The sequence below is a fragment of the Danio aesculapii genome, chromosome 21, assembly GCF_903798145.1.
Source record: "Danio aesculapii chromosome 21, fDanAes4.1, whole genome shotgun sequence".
Lineage (NCBI taxonomy): Eukaryota > Metazoa > Chordata > Actinopteri > Cypriniformes > Danionidae > Danio > Danio aesculapii.
In genome coordinates this window covers 41,664,192-41,691,335 of record NC_079455.1, presented here as the reverse complement: position 1 = coordinate 41,691,335, position 27,144 = coordinate 41,664,192, and the positions used below count along the sequence as shown (strand labels likewise).

Here is a 27,144-nt window from a genome sequence, read left to right as displayed (position 1 = left end):
TATTGTTACTATTGATTCATTTAAAGGGATAGTTCACTCAAAAATCCAAATTCTGCCATCATTTGCTCATCATCCTCTCTGTCCCAAACCTGTTTGAGTTTCTTTTTTCTGTTGAACACAATAGAAGATTGTTTGAAGAATGTTAGAAATCAGTAACCATTGATTTTATCTATATATTTTTCCACCTTTTTATATTAGTAGCTTCCAGTTTCCTGCATTCTTCAAAATCTCTTCTTTTGTGTTCAATTAAAGAAAGAAATTAATGGTTTGGACCCACAAGAAAATGATGAGTATTTTATTTTTGGTTGAACTAACCCTTAAATTCTATCCCTTGTTCCTAAGTTCCTCTTTAAAAGGTCCTGATATTGTCTCTCACATTCTGGCATGGCGTTGAAAGAGTGATATTCCCGCAGGAATGTGTATCCTCAGGCGTCTCACCTCAACATTCCTCCGCGACACACCTGAAAGGCACATTTGTCGCATTTCAGCATGGCAGAACGTGTTTGAGCCTTGTAAACCCCGCAGTCCTGCTTCTTATTTGGGAATTAAGCTAATCTGATCAACACACACACACCGTTTTGTTGGATTTCTGCGCATTTTGAAGCACATTCTTGCCGTGTTTTGATCCCCTCCATGTTTTGTCAGGTCTTGCACCGACCTGCACGACGTGTCTGCATTATGTGCGCGCTCTTTGTTTGTTTTGGAGGTTTGCATGTGTTTGGTTACCGGCTTGATTCTTTGTCTTGGTCATCTTATTGGTCAGGTGTACACTGAATAAAAAATGTTCAATTGGATTGGACGGTGGAAATTCCTTCATTGGACAGTGGAAATAATGTACTGTTTAGTGGAAACGCGCTATTAGGCTGCAAAAGTAAGAAAAATATCTCTCAGAAAAATCCTATGGATGTTATTCTGTAAATCAGCACATTTCTGCATTCATGACATCAGCAAAGATGTATTAAAATTGGCCTCCTCCTGCTGAACAAAACCAGGAAGCTGATCTGACCTCCCTCAACTTCCTTACAGCAGTGAGAAAATAAACTGTAGGGAGGAAAATGAGTGTGTGAGAAATCTGGAGTGTGTGTGTGTGTGTGTCTCTCTCTCTCGCTCTCTCACTCACTCACTCACTCACTCAAGGTTTCCTAGTGTGTAAGTTCTTAAAGGAACGGTTCAGTGTAAATGAAGATTTTGTCATCATACGCTCGCATTAATCCTGATCCAAAGACTTTTAGGTTATAGAAAATGGAAAATGTTCATTTTTCCCCATCTGATTCCAATACTAAATCCCCCCCAAAAAATGTAGTTTATGACTTGTGCACAGTATATGTGAGATTAGATGTATATAAAGGTATGACTATTATCATTACTAATACAATTATCATTAGCATGGCTATTATTAATACATTTGTCATTATCCAAACTGCAACTTCCCCCAAAAATTCTGCATTTCTTCTTTGTTCCTATTATCATCATCACTATTATTATTAGCATTAGCATTATTATTATCATTGTAATTAATATTAGTATCATTATTATTAATATTAGCATTATTATTATCATTGTAATTATTATTAGTCTCATTATTATTATTATTATTATTATTAGCATTAGCATTATTACTATCATTGTAATTATTATTAGTCTCATTATTATTATTATTAGCATTAGCATTATTATTATCATTGTAATTATTATTAGTATCATTATAATCATTATTATTATTTTTTATTTTTATTATTATTATTTTGTTGTTGTTATCATTATTATTATTAGTAGTAGTATTATAATTATTATCATTATTTTCATCATCATAATTAATATTATTGTTATTATTATTATCATCATCATCATTATTAGCATTATTATTGTTATTATTATCATCTTCATCATGATTATTATTATTATTATTAGTAGTAGTAGTAGTAGTAGTATTGTCATTATTATCGTCATCATTATTATCACTATTATTATCATTGTTGTTATTATTATTATTATCATCATTATCATCATTATTATTATCATTATCATCATTATTATTATTATTAATTATTATTATTATTATCATCATTATTATTATTATTATTGTTGTTATTATCATTATTATCACTATTATTATTATTATTATTATTATTATTATTGTTATTATCATTATTATTATTAGTATTGTCATTATTATCATCATCATTATTATCACTATTATTGTCATTATTATTACTATCATCATTATTATCAGCATTATTCTGATTATTATTATCATTCTTATTATAATTGTTATTATCATCATTAGTATCATCATTATTATTATCACTTACTATCATTGTTGTTATTATTATTTTTATTATTATTATCATCACTATTACTATCATTGTTGTTATTATTATTTTTATTATTATTATCATCACTATTATTATCATTGTTATTATTATTATTTTTATTATTATTATCATCACTATTATTATCATTGTTATTATAATTATTTTTTGTATTATTATTTTTATTATTATTATCATCACTATAATTATTATTAAGTTAACAATTTACTAAGAAATGAACAAAAATCCTGTAAATCATATTTTGATTTAATAATAATAATCTTTTTTAATTAGTTATAACTTTAAGTTCACATTAATACTTTTTTCTTATTACATTCAGTGTGTTTCTTGTTTTCTTTGTGATTGTGAAACTTTACTCCGGTTAAAATTAATTTTCTTTATTCAAATGAATAATACAGTAAAAACATGTTCAAGTAATTAAAATAATGAATTAAAACAGTTGGTATGAAGACTATTGGGCTTTTTTGTGTACATGAAAATGAAAAGTTTTTCTATCTATCGGCACAATAGTAATGTTTAAAGTAATAGTAAAGTCATTTTGTTTGATTCAGTGTTTCATACAAGAAAGGGTTTATGGCTCTGAATTCCTTCTGATAACATTCAATTCAATGAATACTGTTCTTATTGACTCTGAAACCACATAGTACACAACTTTCATGTGTAGTCATTGAATAAAAATAACGTTTGAACATTTCTCCTGTTTTATTCCACAGAAAACAGAAATGAATATAAAGCCTTATGCAAGCGATGACAGAAGTCCTCATTTACGGCAGCAGTCTTGTCAATATTTAGACATGCCTACAATAGTTTTAAGATCAGAAATGATGTTGTGTACTGTTCTGAAGAAACACTTGAGTGTTTGTGACGTTCTCAGAATAACTCTACTGTAACGTTGCGTCATGCATTCTGTGGCTTTTTGGGTCTGTTTATGTGTAGTTGCACGCCTGACAACACAATTATTTATAAAGCATGCTCATAGACGTGCAATGCATTTGGCCTGGTGTGTGTTAGAGGTGCATAATACTAGGAAAATATGTGATACTGCTGTTGAGTGGTCCCGCCAATCTCCTTCGTGCCGTGTCTCCTGTATGATACAGAATGCATTCAGCTTGCCAAATTCACATAAATCTTCAGTCTCTAACAGTGTGACTCTATAGTGCTGTCCTACTGTATGTTAGCAAGTTTTTTTTCCCCAACAAGCCCCATAATGTCGACGAAACGTTTTGCATTATCAAAGGCACCCACAGTAGCACCCAAAAGGCAGAGGAAGATGCTAGCCATCGCACAAAAAGTTGGACTTTGGGGCGTTTTAAAGGAAGGTAGAAGTTACGCGAGTGTTTAAATGAGAGAAAAGTGTGAAAATGTTAATGATTGTCTGAGAAAAGCATATAAAGTGTGTAGCGGGGGGGGGGGGGGGGTTACTGTGTTAAAACATCTAGAATAATTATAAAAAATAAAGCTGACTACTTTGTGGATTTCACCTATTGCGGGCTATTTTTAGAGCGTAACTCCAGAGATTCTCGAGTCCACTGTATTGCAATTAGCGATATTTGTAAAGATATAACATTTCCCTAGAGCAGGGGTGCCTAATCTTTTTCTTATGAAGGACCAAAAACCAAACTTGATTGAGGGTGTTGGGCTGAAGATACATATACCAAACTGTATTACATTAAAGTTATCATGGTAAAGTCCTAATTTAATAATATTTAAAAGTATAAAATTTGACATTTTATAATGTTCTTCTCCTAATAAAACCCTAAACAAATCTCATTTACAACACAATTTACAAAAAGAATACATTTTAGTGAAATATGTGTGTCCTAATAGTGTTTTTAGCATGTATACACGTGTATCTGTCAACATCTAAAAAATGTGTTTAGGGTTTCATGACCATTTAAAGAAAATACATTTTCCTTTAATTGAAACATTTCGTTTAATTTTTTGTAGCTGAGCAATTAAACAAACAAGCAAAAGTTTATGTAAAATTAGAAATGACGATCTTCATTTGAGTGATTCGCCCAAACTTTCCCCATCATTTGTCCATCTCTTCACTGATTGGTTTGCGGGCCAATTCAAAGGTTACCATGGACCAACTTTGACCTAGTTTGGGCATCTCTGCCCTAGAGAAAAGCTTTTTTTATTAACATTCAAAAAAAATAAATCATAGGGTAACATATCAAACTTAATGAAACATTTGAGAGCAGATGGAATCAACTTAAAGGAATGCACTGTCTTTGACAGCCTGCGACATCATCTGGCACTTTCACAGAGTATTTTACAGGGACCGATTTTAATATGATTAAGACAATACTCTGATTAAGAGTCTACTTCACTCAGAAAAATGGTACAATGTTGTACCAAAGAAGGTACAAACCCTTGTCATTGGCGCAGTACATTTTTATGGAACAGAATTGTACTGTACCTTGAGACAAAGAAACACATTTGTACCACTGCAGTTTGTACCTTTAAGGACATGATCTGTACCATGGGAAACCAAAATGTAGGTTTTTAAAACCTGCAGATTCAATATTACCTTCGTCAAAGGTACAAATCTGATCCATGAAGGTACCATTACAGTGTCAAGACACTTATTCCTTAACAGTGTTAAATGTGTTCCTTCAAGAACTATTTAAAGGCTTTTTGCTACTGTATATCCAAAATGTGTCAATTATTTTCAATAAATATAAAACATCAAATACATTTATAAACAATGTTTTTTTCTTAAGTTTATTTTTGTGTAAATGCATCTTTTCCATTTACAATAAAGAATACAAAATACTTTAACATAAATCAAAATATCTATTTTTTACTAAACATTTCACAACACTTTTCACAAAAATGTTACTACAATATCTATAATAATAAAAAAAAAATTCTCCAATTTTCACACAATACCTTTGTAATTTAATTGACTTAATTTTAAAATAGAAATAGATTTATGCAAAAGTATTGTAAGAAGATCTGCACAATGTTTGATTAGTTTTTCAATAAAAAATGTCTGCATGAACACTTTGCACATGCAGGACTTTTGCCAGCTCACGTGTGTAGTGGAAAGCAAACGCCAAAAGGTGCGGATATCAATAATGAGCATGTATTTATCAGAAAATGCTTAACAAATGATTATTAAAATGCCTTAAATGTTTAGTTTACAATACCTACTGTATAGTTTTGCTTTACCAGTTGTTTTGTATCATAGAACATAATAATGAATGTTTATGAGTTTATTGTATGCTTTTAAATGATGATTCATGTTTTAATATGGAAATTATTCATAAAATCCCTTTGCCTTTCCAGTCATATTTATTTTCATACTGTATTGTAATAAAGAAGTTGTCCAACTCTAAAAGTACCTTTTTTATGAGAACAGTATTGTACCTTCATTTCAATTGTACCATAAAAGGTACAGAACAGTATCATAAGAAGTCTTCTTTTGTACCATATAAGGTACAACTTTTTACAGAGGTAAAAACTGTTCCTTAAGGAATATTATTTGCAGCACCGTGTACCTTTTTTTTCTGAGAGTGTATGTAAACAGTGATTTTTGATTACCTTAAAGGACCACAGACACCCACGTCATGGAATGGGGAGGTTTTTTCTTTCTATTAGGCGTGCGGTATTAAATTTCATTAAAACAACACTCTTCCACCAGTCCTTACTTCATATTCTCATCCAATACCTCAGTTTGTCACGGGGCATGAACAATGTTCCTGAATGAAAGTGAAACTGCAGTTAAAGTCGACAAATGAAAAATAAAACACCCAAAATTACATGAAACTCCAGAGGAAACGTGGATAGCCTGGTGACGCAGTGACTGTAATGGATCTATGTGCTATAACATGTAAACTGGAGTCATGAAAGGAGCATTCAAAAAGCAACTCATGTAAACATCTTAATCATATTATCATATAATCATAACTTTATTGTCATTACACATGTACAAGTACAAGGCAACGGAATGCAGTTTCGGTCTAACCAGCAGTGCAATAGCAGCAAGTGCAGGATACAGGTATAATTTATAAAGTGCAGTAATAGAAAAACTGGTAATATTTACAGATGGGTGTACTATCAACATTATATAAAGGTTGTATTAGCTAGATTTACAATAAATTAATATATGTACAGGATGCTATTAATAATCAGAAGTGTGCAGATAGATAAACATAATTAGAAATGTTCATGTGCAGTGGGTATGTACAGTTCAAATAAGTGAATCAGTGCAATGAATATGTGCAAACTTTAAATGTGCAAATGGTAAATAGTGCAGTGATTGTGAGGAGTTTAAGTTAGAGGAGTGTGGGGGGTGTATTGGGGGGGGCAAAAGAGTCAGTGAGTGGCAGAGTTCAAAAGGAAGACAGCTCTGGGGAAAAAGCTGTTCCTCAGTCTGCTGGTTTTTGTCCGGGGGAGCCTGAAGCGCCTGCCGGAAGGCAGGAGAGAAAACAGTCTGTAAGCAGGGTGAGAGGTGTCCTTAAGAATACTGCGTGCTTGGCGCAGGCAGCATTTCTTCTGGATGTCCTCAATGGCTGGCAGTGTAGTCCCTGTGATGCGTTGGGCAGTTTTCACCACCCGCTGCAGTGCCTTACGCTCAGCAACAGAGCAGCTTCCATACCAGACCGTGACGCAGTTGGTCAGGATGCTTTCTATTGTGCAGCGGTAGAAGTTGCCTCAAGAAGAATAGGCGCCTTAGTCTTATTCAGATTAAGGCAAATCATTAAATTACTGATGACCATGTAAATGTAGTCACAAGCCCCAAACCCAGAACCCTAGTGTTCCCTGATTTTGAGGACAGCCTTTCCACAGGTTAGTAGTAAGCTAATGTAATGTTAATAGCATAATGCAAATCTTACATTCATGCTAACAAACTAATGATCAAAAGAAATATATTAATGCAATTCAGATATGTAAAATATGAATTGATGTATACTTTGAACTAGGGGTGGGCGATATGACCTAAAATTAATATCACGGTATTTTTCATCTTTTGAACGGTGACGGTATAATATCATGGTATTACTTTAAATAGCAAAATAATATACATCTCAAGGAAGAATGGACAAAAGAAAGTCTCACTTCTATCGCTCTTTAAAAGTTTTGGTTTGGGTCATTGTAAATGCTCAGTCTCGTTATGAGCTGATCTTTATTTCTCTGTGTTGGTGGAATAAAGCAGGCGAGTCAGCCGCACCAATTTATGAGCAGACAGAGCAGGATTCTCATGAAGACCACCAGCGCAATTCCGCTCTTTGTTATGAGCCGTAGTTTCAGTGTAAACTTAGTAAAGGTGAGTTTCTTTGGCGATGATGTCTACAGTATTAGACTTTATATTTAGCGGACATTTGCGCTGAACACGCAGTGAATGCAACGCATCGAGATTCAGGCACCTTCTCCGAAAACACTCGATTGATCTCAGCTGGCGGATCAACATTTACCTCATGTCATGGTCGCTGTCATCTGCGCCATTATTATTATTATAACTTTAGGTGAGGTTTGCAAACCTGTGCACTTTTCACTCTTCAGCCGTTTGCATTTCCTGCAGTAACAAAAGCTCCCTGTTATCTGACAGCGGGAAGCGTTGAGTGACTGACAGCTAATATGAACCAATACAGCGGCAGGGTAGAGCGATTCAGCAAGTTTTTAGAGAAAATCAAATCAGATTGCACTACAACCATTATATTCAGACACACAAATGCTCCCAAATATATTATGAGGGCGCAAAGATTAAATTTCGGGTGCTCATGTGACCAAAATGGTTGCAATTTCGAGCCCTGTAGTATAAGGACGTGTATTCAGACCACAACTGAGCGTTTGAAGAAAATTGAATGCCTTATTATTTAGAATTAGCTATTATTGATGTAAATGCAGCCGTTTAAGGTGCATAATTGATTTATTACGGTATTGACGGTATTAGAAAATCCATGTCGTGGCGCAATGTCACACCGGTGATGACTATGACACCGGTGTACCGCCCACCCCTACTTTGAACTTATTAATTATATGGTTTAATTTATTTTTGTCAAATAAGAGATTTTTCTAGAGTCGTCCACTATAATTTTGTGGCTCAAAGGATCAGTTCAGGCACCGTTTTGGCACAGATACCTTTTTAAAAGTAGCGATTCAGCACCCTTATCTAAATAACCCCAAACAAATACCCAACCCTACCTATAAAATGAAGTTTTAACATGATTAACTTAGTTTAAGAAGTTACAATTAACTAACAACATATGTTGTCATGACTAATTAATCATATGTAATTATTTACAGTGTAAACAAAGGTTATTACACCTCTCTGAGATATGAATATTGCATATAACATTATCACGATAAGTATGATTATTCTATATATTGTGCATCTTTTGTGCGTGCGTGCGTGAGTGTGTGTGTGTGTGTGTGGTTGCATTGCTGTGTACATCCTAGACGACAGAAATGTGTGTGTGAATGCTCACATGAGGATGCTTGCGAGTCTGGCAGTAAACCGAGAAATCACACACTACTGACAAATACAGACTCATGACACATTCAGATGACTTGTGCGTTTTCAGGCTGCATGGGAAATTGTGCAGGCTATAGATATTCATACGTTCATATTAATGTTGGCAGTGTACAATCAAGCTAGATTTTGATAATTGTCACATTGTTAAATGCAAATGTGTTTGTTTTAATGTTTCCAGTAGCTTTTGTTAAAGTAACATTTTAAAATAGGAGATAAATAACATTTAAGCATCATTCAGTGTAGAGCTGGACTGTATATGATATATACCCGGTATTTTCTCATAAACAGTTACTTGAAAGTTAAAGCCTTTATTAAAACAATTTTTAACCAAAATATAGTTTAAACACAGGAGTTTCCCTTCCTATTTACAAATAAACAGCTGCACAAAAAATAAGAGCTGCACAAAATCTGATAAATAAAAATACAGTACAGGTTTTACTCCTGCTTAAAACTATGTTGCACAACATTTCAAATTATAAACAAAATCTCTGATAAATAAATACAGTACAGGTTTATTTCCTGCTTAAGACTATACACAGCTCTACTGTGCTGTTGTGCAAATAACAAAGTAAACAGAACCATAGACAACAGAGCTACATTGTCAGAGCAAATAAGGAACACACTTAAAGGGCACCTAGGTTACCCCTTTTTCCAGATTTAATATAAGTCTTTTGTGTCTCCAGAATGTGTCTGTAAAGTTTCAGCTCAAAACACTCATCAGATTATTTATTTTGCCTTTCATAAGTTTCTATTTTAAAGGCTGTGACCAGCGGGTAGCGGTTTTTGTGTACTGCGCCTTTAATGCTAGTCCTTTATGCCCACCGTTTCCACGTGCCTGTCAGCGTGCCTTAATCTCCTCCCTCGGCAGATTCAGACAACAGACAGACATGAAGGAAGCAGATCTCACGGAACATTTGTGAGAAATACCACAGTAAGAACTTTTATTCCCGGTTGCTTTGCACTCGTCCTCTCTTGTTGATATGATTATACGCGTTACTACGGAGACATGTTAATACGCAGCTGTCAATCAATATTGGTGGGCAGGTGGACCGCACTCCTACGTAAAGTTGCGGTCGGTCTGAAAACCGCTCCAATTGGTCCACCGTTTTTATGTTGTTAAATTGAAAAAAAAGCACTGGGTGTGTTTATCACCCCAATATGACGATCTATACACTTTCTGTCCAAACAGTTTGAAAAGTAGATTTTTTTTTTTACCATACATGCCTTTTAAATAGTAACACAAAAAAAGTATTGTAGAATAGAAAAGAACCACACTGAATGTAAATATGAAACACACAGTATTTAATGTCACAATTAGTGTTGTTATAAGTAATCCTGTATAGCACAGTTGTGTGATTTATAAATAACAATTAAATCAGCTGTATATGTTTTTTAGTTACACATTTAGATGTATGTATTGTGTAGGGGTGTGACGGTAACCGCATCATCAAGAGTGATAATATAGGCTGCTCTTTTAATTTTGATCATACAGTTAACAAAGATTCCATATTCCAAACTGAATATTTCACTTTTATTTTATTTATATTACTGTTGTATCTAACAGACCAGTTTGTGTTTTGGCCGCGGCATATAGCGGACCCTGAGGCACATCGCTTCACCTCAAAGTTTATTAGTTATTCTTGTTTATTTTGTAAATAACTGACCCACAAAAACTAAGCTACACAACTGTGCAGTGTTTGTTTCGCTCCACGAAAAAAAGGATTTAATTAATGCTCCACTGTAATTGCTGCTACACAAACCCCTGTGATATATTAGCTACATATTTTTATAAATGTCTTTACACAAAATTATTATATGCTATAGCCTATAGCCTACTTTAAATAAGTCAAATATATGCGATTGTTGACTCATCACCGCAGTCGCAGCATGCGTGTCTGTTTATAGCTTCTGTAAAAAAAGACCTACATTTGACCAGCGTTTTAGCAAAGCCTATATTAATATACTGATATTCCTGTGCCAGTTTGATAGTTTAACTACTTTACAACACTCCGTCACCTGAACTCAGCGCGAGGGCGAAGGAGAAGAGTGCAGCGCTGAGGTAAAATCACATTCTCAAGTCATAATCTTTAAAATAATGACTTGTATTAAAAATGTTGATAAAGGGATTGGGATATAGAAATTACAGCGTGCGTTAAAAATGCTTATTTTTTTATATTATATTATATATATATATATATATATATATATATATATATATATATGTGTGTGCGCGGTTAACCGACATACCGCATGATTTCTTGCTTCATCACCGCGGTAACAGAAAATCCATTACCGTCACAGCCCTAGTATTGTGCACAATTATTAAACAGTGCACGTATCGAAGATTTCTATAGAGAAGTCTTTCACTCCAAGTAAAAAATCCTACACTTTTTCTTTTGTTTTGACTAAACTTGTTGTACTAAATATTAAATAAGCAGATGAAAACGAATAGACTATAGATATGAGAAGTAACGAAATAGTTTCACAGTACTGTGATGAAATGCTGGTTAAGCATATAAATGTAAACAGTCACTCATTCATTCATTTTCTTTTTGGCTTAGTCCCTTTATTAATCTGGGGTCGCCACAGCGGAATGAACCGCCAACTTATCCAGCGTTTGTTTTATGCAGCGGATGCCCTTCTAGTTGGAGCCCATCACTGGGAAACATACACACTTATTCACACACACATACACTACGGACAGTTTAGCCTACCCAATTCACCTGTACCGCATGTGTTTGGACTGTGGGGGAAACCGGAGCACCCGGAGGAAACCCACACGTACAGAACACGCAAACTTCACACAGAAATGCCAACTGACCCAGCCGAGGCGCGAACCAGCGACCTTCTTGCTGTGAGGCGATAGCACTACCTACTGCGCCATTGCGTCACCCGTAAACAGTTATTATAACAGTCATTATAACCACAACGCAGAGCTAAATGTGTTGTAACGTAAATGTAAAGAAGAGACCGTCGTGTAATAAATACTGAACTTATAATCAGTAATTTTGAGGTGGTTTCACTTTTGAAATGCGGTATAAATTCATCCCATTTTGGCGTTTTTAATTCTTTTGAACACATTCAGGTGCTTCTTGTCAATTTGACAAGGCTTCTATGTTCGTTCTTGCTGTCAGTTGTGGAATAAAAGATCGATAAAAGGTTTCTGATAAACCGCTGTAACAGCTGCAGACGCGTGTGCACGCGAAGGGGAGTCAGATTTCGAGACAACCGGCACTGTATGTTCCTCGGTGTCACGTCAGATGAATCGTTCTTGAACGGGATGTTCATTTTGAACAAATCTTTTGTATGACTCAGGGAGTGGATCATTCATTTGTGCAAGTGGAGCTCGTGTGCTCCCTTGGAGTGGTCTGTTTCGCACAGAATGCGCACATGTGACCTCAACCCATATTGATATGAAAGATATTGGATAATCCCGCATCGTGTTGGCAAATCTTATGGATATATCCTCAGAACTCGATATACCGCCCAGCCCTAATTCAATCAGATATGCTTATGTAAAAAGAAACTTGCTTTTTCTGATCTGGATATGTTGAGTTATATTATATAAAAATATTCAGATTAAATTTGATTATATTTTAAAGATAAATCATATTATAGTCGTTGTTTGTTAAAACAAAAAAAAAAAGTATACTTGAGCTGTACTTGTATAAATACTGTAGCTGTAAAATATAAGTGATCAAACTAAAGGTAATTTCATTTTAATGCAATATGGTCAAACGTGAAATGTATGTACACTACCTGACAAAAGTCTTGTCGTTGATCCCAAGTTCTAAGATCAACAAATAATAACTTGACTTCTAGTTGATCATTTGGAAAAGTGGCAGAAGGCCAAGTTTTCTGATGAATCATCTGCTGAACGGCATCCCAATCATCACCAATACTACAGAAGACCTACTGGAACCCATAATTCTCATAGAAATCAGTCAAGTTTGGTGAAGGAAAACTCATGGTTTGGGGTTACATTCAGTATAGGGCCGTGCGAGAGATCTGCAGAGTGGATGGCAACATCAACAGCCTGAGGTATCGAGACATGGATATTACAAACCACAGAAGAGGGCAAATTCTTCAGCAGGATAGCTCTCCTTCTCGTTCAGCCTCCACATCAAAGCTCCTGAAAGCAAAGAAGGTCATTCCAGAAGGTCATTGGCCAGCCCAGTTACCAGACATGAACGTTATTGAGCATGTCTGGGGTAAGATGGAGGAGGCATTGAAGATGAATCCAAAGAATCTTGATGAACTCTGGGAGTCCTGCAAGAACGCTTTCTTTGCCATTCCAGATGACTTTATTAATAAGTGATTTGAGTCATTGCAGAGATGTATGGATGCAGTCCTCCAAGCTCATGATGGAGTCAATATTCATTCTGTTTCCACTGCAGCATGACTTTATATTCTATACTGGACATTATTGAAGGTTCAGTGATGAGACTTTGGTCTAAGCAAAGTCAGACCTTACTGTCCTAATTAAATAAGTAAGAATCAAGGCATGATCATGTTTTATTTTGGTCAAATAAGCGTAATCTAGAGGCCTTCGCCTTTCATATAAGCCACTCATATTAGCCGCTTAGTTTTTTTTTTTAAATGTTTGTTTATGTTTTATTTCTGTGCACTTACAGACAAAATCAGTTTAATATAAGTTGAATCTCCTACAAATACTTATAAAAAACATTTAACCATGATAAAATTGTCTATTTGTGATTCCATGTGGCTCAAAATCTGCACATAAAAGGGTATTTTGCAGTCAAATAAAAGATTAAACAGTTTTTTCAATCTTCCCTCGTGCTGACCTAAAATAAAACAACTTCTAATGACTTGATGGGCTTTATTTGGCTTTAGTTCCTAATTCCTGATTGAGCGTGCTGCGCTCTGATTGGTCGCCGGGAGCGTTCTCACCTCTGATTGGCCAGAATAAGTACAGAATGATTTTGAGTCATTTCTGGCTGCTTGTTTTTTTTCTTTTTTTATCCCAAAACTGTAATTTGGGGTTTTAGAGAAATGAGCGCAGCAGATTACTAGAATGAAAAACATGCTCTTACTATCCTGAGCTTCAGTAATTAGATGGTGCTTGTGTGTGTGTGTTTGAGTTTGAGAGAAGCAGCTCTGTGTGTGTGTCGACATGCAGCAGTGGATAGATGTGAGATTGAGCACTTCCAGCGATATTTTTGAGCTCTGTTATCTGATTTCTTTCTCCTTTTTTCTCCTCAGAACTTCATAATGGAGGTTTAAAATGTATTGAGCGCTCATTTGGTTTGCGTGTGCAGTTTTCCATGCCGGAGGCTTTATCGATCCTTCCTCACATGTCAGTTGGGGTTTTTCATCTGGGGATTTAAATTTGAATCATCGTTCCGGAGTTCCATTTGGAATCTGGATGTTCTATCATTCCGACATCACACACACACGGAACGTTCTCTGGAAGTTGTATTTGGGTTTATTTTTAGTTGTCACTCTTGCTTTGATGTCTGAGTCAGGCTGGGTCATGGGATTGACTGAGACTGACTAACTGTGAACCCGAAATAATGCTTATTTCTGACTCCTCCATTGAGCTGGATGGAGCTTTGACTCTATTTGTGTGTGTTTTGATTGAAGGAAATGTTAAATATAATCTCTGTTGAGGCGAATGAGACTGTCTTAAAGTAGTTTTTAAATCGCTAAAGGAGAAGTTTAAAGTCTCCATGGGGAACAGCAGTCGGAGAACCCAGCCTCTTCTGGAGGACACGGACTACTTTAATCCTGGAGAAGCAGATACAGGTGAGAGTGGATTGCTAGACGGGTTTTTGTGGAAGTGTTTGGACTTTGAGTTTCGGGGTGTGATGTAACGAGTTATATATTACGTTATAAATGCGGGATGGACTTTGTGTTTGGCTGGTTTGTGGATCTTTTGAGCTTTTCATTCTGGTCATAAAGTGTGCAAATTGTGTTGTTTTTGTTCTTCGCTAATTAGTGGTGTATTTTGGTTTTAATGACTCTTGTGAAGCTGGATTGTGGTGTTATGTTAGCATTGTTGAGGCATTGCAATTTTTTTTCAGTATACTGAAAAAATGATTTGTGCCATTTGTTCAAACCACGTATTTAAAATATGCTGAATCAACACAATACTTAATTGTTTTATGTGCAATCAACTTAAATTTGTAAAAACAATTCAGTTAACTTAATCGATTTGTGTTGGGACAACATGAAGGAATTGTGTGGATTCCAGCATTTTTTACAGTGCACAAGGATGTCTGCAAAATTGTTGCAAACAATTTATAAGTGTTGAATTCAAACAAATTAAATTTAGTATTGAATTGAATTTTATTAGATAAGCTGTACAAAAATACAAGTATCCCATACACTTTGAAATAAAAACTGTCGAGGATAAAAACACAATAAAACCCTGGGCTTGTTTCCATTGCCGTCCTTGCTGTTAAATAAAACAAAGTATGGCTTCAAAATACAGATGATGCATAAAACAAACAGTACCTCCACATTTTAAAAACAGGAACAAAATAATTCCCAAATACGTTCCTTCATTCGTTCATTTTTCTTTTCCTTTTAGTCCCTCTATTAATCAGGGGTCGCCACAGCGGAACGAACCTATCCAACATATGTTTCACACAGCAGATAGCCCTCCAGCTGCAACCCTATTCACAATTACATATAAAATAAAACATCCTCGTCCACCATGCACACTAATTATCCTCATCAAACAACCATCTTTTTTTAGCTTTTTTTGAACCTGAAAGTTTTTTATTTCCTTGATGGATTTTGGTAATTTGTTCCACATGATTGCACTTGTATATAAAAACATATTTTTCCCCACTAGACTTCTACATTTATACAAACAAATATTAAAATCCCAACCCCTAGTACTGTATGAATGCTGTTGCCTAACCATTTGAAAATAGTTCACCAAATAACTAGGAACCACATTATTAAACCTTTTACGTACCATTCCCAATTTTAAAAAACATACTCGATTACTAACAGTTAACATGCCTAATTCTTTTAAAAAACTCTTTGTGCAAATGTGCTCTAGGATGAAATTTTTTAATTATTCGTACTAATTTATTTTGTGCCTTCAGCAATTTATCTTTCATGCTACTATACCAAAATGAGGCAGCATAATCGAAATGGGTCTGAATTAAAGCTCCTGCCAATGATTTTAAATAATCTTAAGTAATCTTCAACTTAATTTGTTTATTTAAATTCAGCCCAAGTAAATTGTTTACTACCACTTAACTTAAAACAATAAAAGAGTGGATCTGAGGAATCATCTTTGAATATTTTTTTCGGTGCAGTTCAGGTTTTATTTTTATTTTAGGCAAATATTAGTTTGTTTAACCTCTTAAGGCCCAAGGTGTTTTTACATGCATTTTTTATTTCTCTTTGCTATTTGGGCTTACTAGAACCTAATTAGAATAAAAACCTAAGTGTCATCTTTTGATATGATGTACGTTTATAGAAAAATTATGTCCATATATGAGGAATTGTGGTCCGAATTTACATAATACACTTTTTCCTGAATGTTTTTAATGCATATTTAACATAGACATTTTTTTTAACTTACTTTGACAACATTTTTTTCCATTTTGGACAGTTAAAAATAGTGTTGGGGACATTTCTGCAAAACAGTTGCAGGATGACACTGTATGTCTGTAACAAAATATAAAACATTCAAAGTATTTTAAATAGCTACTTAAAAGCTAAAATGTGCTGTCCACGTATGCGGACACTCAAGCCCTAGAAGGATATGGTGCTGTAAACCTAAAAGAATTAAAAAAAAATCTTTAAATATTTAATCTTTAAATATTTTGTGTGCTGTTGTGTTTCTTCTGAGCAAAAGGACCTGTCACATTTTTTACAATGATTTACAAAACCAAAAATAATAGAATTTAAACTTTAGATGATCACATATGCTTTTATATATTTTAATTTGTACATTTCAGAATAAATAATTAGTTTTTCATAAATCTATATAGGTTGTTTTCACATGACGTCATTGATGAAGCGCGAGAGCAGGAAGTGATTCTTCTACATAGGAATGACTATCAGAACATCAAAATGTTTCCGTTTTATATTGTTTATAATTGCTTAAATGTCGAACAGCTTTGATAGAACTTTAAAAGTTTTTGCTCATGAAGAGGAGAAAGTTCAAGAAACTGGCTAAAAAAACGGAAGAGGGCATGTAATAAACATCCATTCAATACATCCATGTGTACAAACTTTTTTTGAGCGCGATGATTCGTTTTGCAGTACCAATGATTATATAGAGGCCTAGCTGTGTTTAAATATGTTAATGTGTTATATAAAAATTATATACAATCATCACCACACTTATACAAAATAAAGGAGAATATAAATACATACCCTGCCGTGTAATCGCTGCAATGAAATGTCTTGTTTTGCAATAATCCAAGTCTTTACTGGCGTTTCGGCAGAATAAACAACCATAACGTGAACATCGAGATGCGCAGCAGCGGTGAATGTTTGTTGATGTTAAGAGCACTTTTTCCCACTTGCAAATATAAATAAATAATAATGTAGACCATTGTTCCACTAGGCATGGGCTGGTATAAGTTTCTGACGGTATGATAACCTTGGATAAAAGTATCACAATTTCACGGTATCACAGTATTGAGATTACTTCTCTAAAATATTTTGAATCAAAGTCAGGCTGAATAATTCACATGAATGATTGACTTCTGCTGCCTTCATTTGTTTCAAAAACACAGTTTGTTTTACAACTTAAAACGTCTTTAGAGATCTTTTCTGCTGGAGATACTGTTGTCTTAAAAAAATGTAAACGAAAAATTCTACTCGTACCTTAGGAACGGTATAGCAGAAAGTGTTGATGGTTTTAAAACCTTGACTTTCCCAAACCGCGATAGCCTTGAACATGGTTATCGTCCCATGCCTAGCGTCCACGCTTTTGTATGCTTTCATCTGTTATTTTGTGATATCTGGAAGACAACGGCATGAGGAAAAAACTATAGTAATTTAAAATAACCATGTTTTTGAACCACATAGTAAAGTGTGTAATGTGAACTCTTTGCTAATGAATGCTTTGTTAATGAATGCCATCTGAATTTCGCGCTTCACCAGAACCATATGATCGAAAACAACCTATAACATGGGGCGTTTTATAGCACATAATTTTAATTTGTATTAAATGTTTATTTAAATACATCCTTAAAAAAATGGAAACATTAAAGTAGACCTGGTACATTTTGTAATGATGCAGACACCAAAATGAGGTGTCTCATCTTTTATCAAAGGTATTTTTAGATTTTTATTTAATGCATCTATTTAGAGTAAATTAAAACAGTCAACGTTTCCTTTTAATCTTGCTGAAATAAAAAATATGTTTTATTGATTTTATTTTGATCAATTCCAGCGTTATATACAGTTGAAGTCAGAATTATTAGCCCCCCTGTTTATTTTTATCCCCTAATTTCTGTTAAACTGAGAGATTTCTTCAACACATTTCTAAATAATAATTTTAATAACTCATCTCTAATAACTGATTTATTTTATCTTTGCCATGATGACAGTAAATAATATTTGACTAGATATTTTTCAAGACACTTCTATACAGCTTAAAGGGACATTTAAAGGCTTAACTAGGTTAATTAGGTTACCTAGGCAGGTTAGGGTAATTAGGCAAGTTATTGTATAATGATGGTTTGTTCTGTAGACTTTTGAAGAAAAAAAATGGCTTAAAGGGGCTAATAATTTTGACCTTAAAATGGCTTAAAACTGCTTTTATTGTTGCCGAAATAAAACAAATAAGACTTTCTCCAGAAGAAAAAATATAATCAGACATACTGTGAAAATGTCCTTGCTCTCCTAAATATCATTTAGGAAATATTTAAAAAAGAAAAAAAAAATTCAAAGGGGGGCTAATAATTTTGACCGTGTGTGACATTTGAAGACTCAAAACATAAATGAACAGAGAAAGTATGTGTGAAGATTATATTGAAACATCTGTTTATATGTTCCAAAACTATTCACCACGAAGTTATAAGATCAGAAAAATAACATTCTGTAAACGTTGTTAGGTTTTAAATAAGGAAAATAAACACATTATGGATGTGACCAATAAAGTTTGTGAGTTTACAGTATACAACAAGAAATTCTGTGAATAAACCACACAACCCAAAATAAATAATGCTAATCAAGAGGATAAGTGTTTGCTCCCTAAAGAGACCAAAAGGATTCATTTGATTTTGTTACATTTTTGCTTTTATGAGGAAAATTCTTTGTTATGGATGTGACACCTCTCCTTTATGGATGTGAAATTGGCACTTGTGTGACTTTGGTAAGTCAAATATAATTGTTTAAAAACACTGACAGTGTTTGACAATGTTTTAGAGTGCTGTAAAATACTTGCTTACACAGAAAACGTAGAAACAGTTTCGCTATTTTGGTGAAAACATTTTTTCATGGCCAGGTTGACATTTGCATGCAATTGTTCTTTACTCAAACTTTTAAGTTTACTTTCAGTCTGCTTTAGTTTCATGCTTCTCATACTTTTTCTCTTAGGCTGCATTTACACTGCACTGTTCAAGTGACTCAATTCCAAAAAAATTTTTTTCCTTTTTTTTTTCTTCCTCTCTCCTCTCCCATGGGACACAGATCGGATATGGCCCATGTACATGTAAGCATAAACAGATCACATGGATTCCGATTTAGTCAAATCAGATTCAGGCCTTGTTCATTTGTGGAAATTTATCCGATATGAATCGGATCTGTGCCCTTGTGTCTGCAGTGTAAGCAGATCGATCGGATTTTCACCTGTCAATGCGAGTCGCGCGTCATTAAAAACCATAGCGAATGACGTCAACTCTGACGCTTTCATTTCAGAATAGACTTCAGCAGAGTCTCAAACCTTGAATCTCATACACAAGGACTAAAACAGCTTTTATATTGTCATATAGCACAGGTATTCAAGCATGTAAACTAGAGCGAGAGAGCGCAATGTTCGCTACGCAACCAATATAAACTAATATAAAACTGTTGCATACATCACGTGCATAAATCACGCCGTGGACATTACGTTAAAACGCCTAAAGGTTTTAAAAAAGCCTATATATCAAAAGAAGATAGACAAAAGAGAACCTTTCTGTCATAAACTATTGGAAAACAGCTTGTCAAAAGCTGCGAACCGATTGCATACAGGAATAGAGAAAAGAGCACTCTTTAATTATCAGCTGTTAGTCAGCGCCCGCTCTTTTTTTTTTCCCCTGGCCATTGGGGCTTTGCCGTGTGCAGTGTAAATGCAGACGATCGGAAACGAGTCACTTTTAAAAGATGATGTGAGCAGGTCATCAAATAAATCGGATACAGTCACAAAAAATCTGAATTGACCATCAAGATCTGCAGTGTAAATGCAGCCTTATTTATCCTATTGATTTTGATCGAGCAGAATTTCTTCAAAGCCAATTGCTTTTTTTTTTTTTTTCATATCCAGTATGGATTCGGCTGTTTTTGGAATTTTTGGATGATGCTTTGTCATATATTGTGGCACAGAGTAATTCTGCTGTATTTTTGTTAGTGTTACATGATAAAAAGAAAAGTGCAAGCTGGTTGTTCTCCAGCAAAGAGTGTATTTCTGGGAATACAGAAGCTCTGATGTGAAATTCCAGGGACATTCCTTGCTGTTCCAGCTGTGTGGCTTTTGTCTAAGTGCTCATTTCAAACAGTCAAGCTCTGGGTGGATCCAACCCAAAGATCAGCGTCCAGAAACAGAGATGCAGCAGATCATTCAGATGCTCGTTCAGACTGATCCCATTCGCCTGTTGTTTAAAGAGCAGATCATGAGGGGTTTTGAGAAATATATTATCAGGGCTGCACGATGTATTGCAAAATGATCAGTATCACGATAATAGTGTAGGCAATAGGCATGAGCCGGTATAAGATTCTGACGGTATGATAACAGTGGATAAAAATATCAAGGTTTCACGGTATTGTGATTACTGCTCTAAAATATATTCTTTTAAAATGTCTGGGTAAAAACAAAACTTTTTTTACCTTTTGAACACAATATATTTTAGTTTTTGAAATATTTATAATATTTTGGAGCAGTGAATATGTCAGGCTGAATAATTCAATTGAATTGTTGACTACTGCTGTCTTCATTAGTTTCAAATACACAGATTTCTTTACCATTTAAAACGACGTCTTTGGATATTTTGTATAATGATTTTGATCGACCCGTCAAACTCTTCCAGAGCACCGTTGGTCAATCTAGAAAAATTATGTTTTTCTATGAAGCCCTGGGTAAAAAATCTTGATGTTATTCTAGATGATGGCTTGAGCTTTGACAAACAGGTAAATGCAGTGGTCAAATCCTGCGTCTTTCAGCTTCGACTTTTAAAAACAGTTAAATCTATTTTATCCAGAAAAAATGTAGAAAAAATTATCCATGCTTTTATTACCACTAGATTGGACTATTGTAACTCATTATACTTTGGGATTAGTCAGAAAACCTTTTCCCGGTTACAATTAGTTCTGCAAAATGCTGCTGCAAGGCTTTTAACAGGGACCAAGAAACATGAGCACATTACACCAGTTTTACGCTCACTGCACTGGCTGTCTGTGCGCTATTGAGTCTCTTGGTTTTTAAATCTCTAAATGGCCTGGCACCTTTTTATCTGTCAGACATTTTAATTGAGCATCAGCCTGGTCGGTCTCTTCGGTCATCTAACATGAGACTGTTATGCAAGTCGAGGCTGAAATGCAGAGGTAATCGTGCTTTCGCAGTAGCTGGTCCTAGGTTGTGGAATGCTCTGCCCCTGTGTATCAGATCTGTTAAATCCCTGTCTGTTTTTAAATCTAGGATCTTTGATTTGGCATTTTATCAGTGAAAATTGTCTGTTTTAGCAAGAATTTTATATTTACATTTGTTTTTTATCTGTTTTGATTTGTACTGTGCAGCACATTGGTCAACCTCTGGTTGTATTAAATAGTGCTGTATAAATAGAATAGACATTGACATTGTCTGCTGAAGATACTGTTGTCCTAAAAAAACAAACAAAAAAATGTAAATAAAAAATCTTACACATACCTTAGGAACGGTATTACAGAATTTTTTTGGTGGTTTTAAAACCTTAACTTTTCCAAACCGCGGTATACCTTTAAAAAAAAAAAACAGTTATCGTCCCTTGCCTAGTCGGCAATATACATATCACAGAGAATTGCATTAAATTAAGTTAGTTTTATGTGCCAAGCATTTGTGTGTGGTATCATATGTTGTTTATCCAAATCTGACCAATCAGATGAGGCCTTTAATATCTTCATCCCCGCCTCTCCAATAGCTGAACGTAGAGCTGAAAATAAATACTAATGCTGGGAGACAAGAGAGGAAAATGACAACAGCCAATAAAAATCAGAAGAGTGTTTCCGTCATTCGTGGTGTATTGAAGTCTAAATGTTTGCACCTTGAATCATTTTTAAGGTTTAATAAGCTCAGAAAAATATCTATTACCTGTTAATTTTAGTATGATTATTAAATAAATAAATCCTTTTGAAAAAAATTGCTGATAAAATTGCGTGTTGCAAGTTATATGGTGAGAAACAACAGTATCGTTCTCAGTATCGTGCTGCCTACTTGTAATCTGTCAATGTAGTTAATAAATAAAAAGTGCCTGATAAATATTAAAGATATCGTCTCTCAAAAGAAAGTCAGCTCTGATTCACCTTAACGAGAATATTTTCGAATTTTTAGTCTGCTAGCGATCCACGACAGCAAAATCAAAGTAATATATATGCAAATTCTCTACCTGCCCATGACGTATGAACACTCTGAAATTGGCATTTCATTTCATGCATATATGAAAAGATAAAAACAAATCAGACTTGGCCAGCTGACCAATCAAAGCAGAGTTCTTGTGGGGGGAGGGGTTTAAGCACTGATTTGACTCGAATCATAGACCGTGCCTTCCGTTGAATGAATGAAAAGCAAAGTGTCCAAAGACTGGCACAGACTATTGCAAAAAATACTACAAATAGAGCCTGGGCGGAGCCACGGTATGAAACGTCCAACCAAACGCTTGAACGCTAAATCAACCACACCCTCTGAACTTCTCATTTCACCCTCCGTTAACTGTACAATATCAAAAATCTTGCTAAGAAACACAAGGTCTTAAATTTAAAAACACAATAATGCACTATCTATTGAAAAATAGTGCGAAATTTGTTAAGTAATTTAATACGAGCTAGTTTAATATGTTTGACTGGAAATTTAACAATCTTTCATACAGTTTACTTTAACTTAGAAGTAAAACGACAGTAAAACTTCAATCTACTCTCAGCGCTTCGACAATCTGCTTAGACTAGCTAGCTGGCAATCAAAACAGTCAATCGTAACGTCACACCCCATTTTTATAGCATCAAAATACATGCAAAAATCAATCTGATCACAAAAATGAACACCTAACCTATACCAGCATAATAACTACTGCCTTAAATGACCAAAACCATCTTTTGGAAAATTGTATTGGAGATGTAATACATTTTTTTATTTGTACTCAAGTCCCATTCATTTACATGGAGAAGGCAGGGGTGCATGACCTGCATCCAGCCACTAGGGGGCGATCAAAAAGCCAAAAACATAACTTTTTCAGAATGCGTGAGGCACACCCAATTCAAAATAGCTAATTTATTCTTATATTAAATGCATATTCTGAGAAAATGATGATGTTTTAAAATTAGGATGCTTTTAAACCTGTTGTTGGAGACTCCAACATAATATTAGGACTCCTCAAAATGCCATATATGAATCCTCATATTCCAAAGACTCTGAAATGTTTTGTGTATCAGAAACATTGTAATGAACTTTTTCTGCTTTATCTGAGGAACATGCTCTTGAATATTTGGTCTTTGCTGTGCCAGCATCGATTCAAGGCCTGCGAGTCCAAAATAGGACATTGAGAACTGCTGATGGCAGAAACTCAGATCATATAAAAGCATCTGCATTCGGGATCCGTGTAATTCAAGCCAAACATCTGGCTTCATATTGTGCTATCAAAGCATCCTGATTTACAGGACATAAAAGATCGTTTTACTCGCTGCCAATTTTCAGATATTTCATGCTGTTAAAAAAAATGGCTCACTGGTGAGATGACAATTATATGGTGAAGACGCAGTTTTCACTATTAAACTTGTTGGAAATTGTGCTAAACCCCTCCCCCTTCCATAAGCTAACTCTGCTCTGATTGGTCAGCTGAAGTCTGATTTGATTGGTCTTTCTGTGTCTATTTTGTGTCTGAAATTAAACGTTAATTGCAGAAAGTTCATATATGCCACAAACAGGCGAAGATTATGCAAATTAGCTACTTTGTTGACGTAGATCAATATAAAAGACTAGAGATTCGAAAATATGACAACTTAAATCGATTAAGAGCTGACTCTTTCTTTTGAGAGACCTTTAATATGTTGGCTTGAGAAAGCCCACATACGGTTATGCTATTCATACGTAATTTGGCCAAAAGCCGAATCCTGTGCTGCGGTTTGTTGCTTTTAAGACTGGTCACACTTACAGTTGTCAAAGAAATCGTTTAAAGATTATATTTTCAGTAATAAGTATTCATTTTTATGTTAAGTCCATGTCCAGTGACTGGTGGAGACATCTGGGTTGACTTATAACATTCATACTGGCAAGAAGCTGTGACGTATCATCATGCTAAGCTGTCAATCAGATCCATAGCAAAAAAAAACAGACTAACCTAGTTGACATTTATCAACTGTGATATCTTTTTTTATGACGGACGAAAGTTTCAGAGGCAGTGTGTCAATATGGTTCACACAACGGGAGGTCAAATTTTTTAACATGCGAAAATTGGGGACGAAAATTTGGGATTCAGTGTGCAATAACCTTAATGGCGGGAAAATGACAACAGCCAATCAGAGAATATCTGCTGAGGTTTTCACTCATTCAAAGTGTTTTAAAGACTAAATGTTTGCACCTCGACAGTTTTTTAGTCTGAATTAGAATTATTTAGATCTGAAAAATTTATCTTTTACCTGTTTATTTTAATATTTGAACATTTTTCAAAGGAAAGGCTATATTGTTAGAAATATCGTCATCGCAATAACAACAACATCGCATATTATTCCAGTATCGTGCTGCGATACTTCTTTTCAGTGAAAGTTTATTGGAAGAACAGAAATAAATATTTTGTGACATCATTGTGAAACCCCGCCTTTTAAACATTTATTTTAATGAGTGTATTCAGTATTACTTTGAAGTACAGTTAAAGTCAGTATTATTAGCATGATAGTTTTAATAACGATTTATTTTATCATGATGACAGCACATAATATTAGACTAGTTTTTTTTTTTTCAAGACACTTCTATACACCTTAAAGTGACATTTAAAGGCTTAATTAGGTTAAAGTTAATCATAATACGGCAAGTCATTGTATAATGATGGTTTGTTCTGTAAACCAGTGTTTACCAACCCTGTTCCTGAAGGCACACCAACGGTCCACATTTTCAACCTCTCCCTAATCAAACACACCTGAATCATATTATCATAACATCAGAAGAGAGTCAGATAATGGAGACATCCAAAATATGTACTGTTGGTGTGCCTCCAGGAACAGGGTTGGGAAACACTGCTGTAGACAATCAAAACAAAAATTGCTTAAGGGGGCTAATAATATTGACCTTAAAATGTTTTTAAAAAAATAAAAAAACTGCTTTTATTCTAGCCGAAATAAAACAAAAAAGACTTTCTCCAGAAGAAAAAATATTATCAGACATACTGTGAAAAATTCCTTGCTCTGTTGAACATAATTTGGGGAATATTGGAAAAAGTAAAAAAAATTCACCCCAGGGCTAATAATTGTAACTATATGTGTGTTTTAGGATTTCTTCAATGTTTTTGAGAAAAATGAATGCTTTAAACACTTCCGGAAACTCTCTGAATTATCACCCAAGGCCAGACAGAGAGCGTTTGGAGCCTCTCTGTGTGTGTATATGTGTGTGTGAGACTGATAGCGAGTGAAGGATAACTAGTGTTTTGCATTCGGAAATGATAATCCCCGTCCGTTTCTCCCATTGCTGCGCTGTCATTGGTTCTCAGGCGGCGTAATGCTGTGTTTAGCAAACAGAACCGATTAAAAGCCCATCAGTCCTGACGTATAGTCTGTCTACTGACAGTACGCTGTTTACCTGACACTTTGACTGTCTGCTACTCACAAACGCCTCTTGAATGGTGAATTTATTCTGTGAAAGCACCTTAATCGTCTGTCTTCTTATCGGGTTTATTTAATGTTTCCAAAACATCTTGACGAGCAGAATATTCTATGATGTATGGAAATGTCGCCATTGTGCTGTTGCGTTATGGGAAAAGATGAACAGAATTACATGTTTTGGTCTCTAAAAGTGTTGCACTTTTATGTATTTGGCAATGCTCCCAGTTGTTAAAGGGGCAGTTCACCCAAAAATGAACTCACGATTTACTCTGCCTAGAGCTGCACGATTCTGGCTAAAATAAGAATCGCAATTATTTTTTTTTTTTGCCTAAAATAAAGATCACGATTTTCTCACGATTCTGTAGATGTAAAATAAAGGTTAATATGAGTGGGCTATTCTTATTGTTATTCTTAAACATGTGGTAAAACCAAGCGGCAACCTCCCGCTCTCCCTCGGGAAGCCAATACGGAAGTAACTGAAACTGCAATTCATCAAAATTCCGCTAGTCCTGGCTCCATAATAGAGCAAATTGCAATTGAGCCCACTGTTAGAATGGCCAAATTTACAGCAGAAAAAAAGGTGTTTACAGCCTGGTACAAAGAACGATTTGGGTTCATATAGCTATTATTACCCTCCATGACAACTGTGAGGGGGGTGAATTTATTTATAACTCATCCATTTCCTTTATATTAGGTTATATTAAGTTTGCATAATTAAGGGCGTGGCCACTTGAGTGACAGCTAGGTCTCGCTGGTCACTTCACCTCAGCTGAATCCGGCAGATTAGCCACTGATCTCGGCATATTCATCGTATTTTTGTGTTGTTTTATGTGGCTTTACACAGTCAGCTGCCTTTTGGGATTATTTCTTACAATTATCAGATGATATGGGATGCTGTGTGCATTTAATTGTGCTCACAAACCGTTCAAGTGGCCTCCGTTTCCCATGTGAGTAAAGTTATATACTTATATACCATCTCTATAAATATATTTGTTTTATTTAAGATCATTTATCATTTATAATGTTCTTTAGGGCTGTAAAGCACTCCAGAATGTGACGGATTGATTAGCTGTAGGCTATAAAACAGTCATCTGAAGCGTTGTCATACAGTGTTATGCTGGATTTTATCAA

The 27,144-nt window shown here is 34.8% G+C and overlaps 1 protein-coding gene across 6 annotated transcripts in view; it reads left to right on the top strand.

The window, feature by feature from the left end:
- The window catches only part of rapgef1b (Rap guanine nucleotide exchange factor (GEF) 1b), a 115,357-nt gene that overhangs the window by 10,635 nt on the left and 77,578 nt on the right, over positions 1–27,144 (top strand). Inside the window, exon 1 of one of the 6 annotated variants that reach the window (XM_056446194.1) lies at positions 14,508–14,583. The exons of the other annotated variants lie outside the window; for them this stretch is intronic. Coding sequence (XP_056302169.1) covers positions 14,508–14,583 — 76 coding nt within the window. Of the gene's footprint in view, positions 1–14,507; positions 14,584–27,144 lie in introns of those variants that run through there. 6 annotated transcript variants of the gene reach the window in all.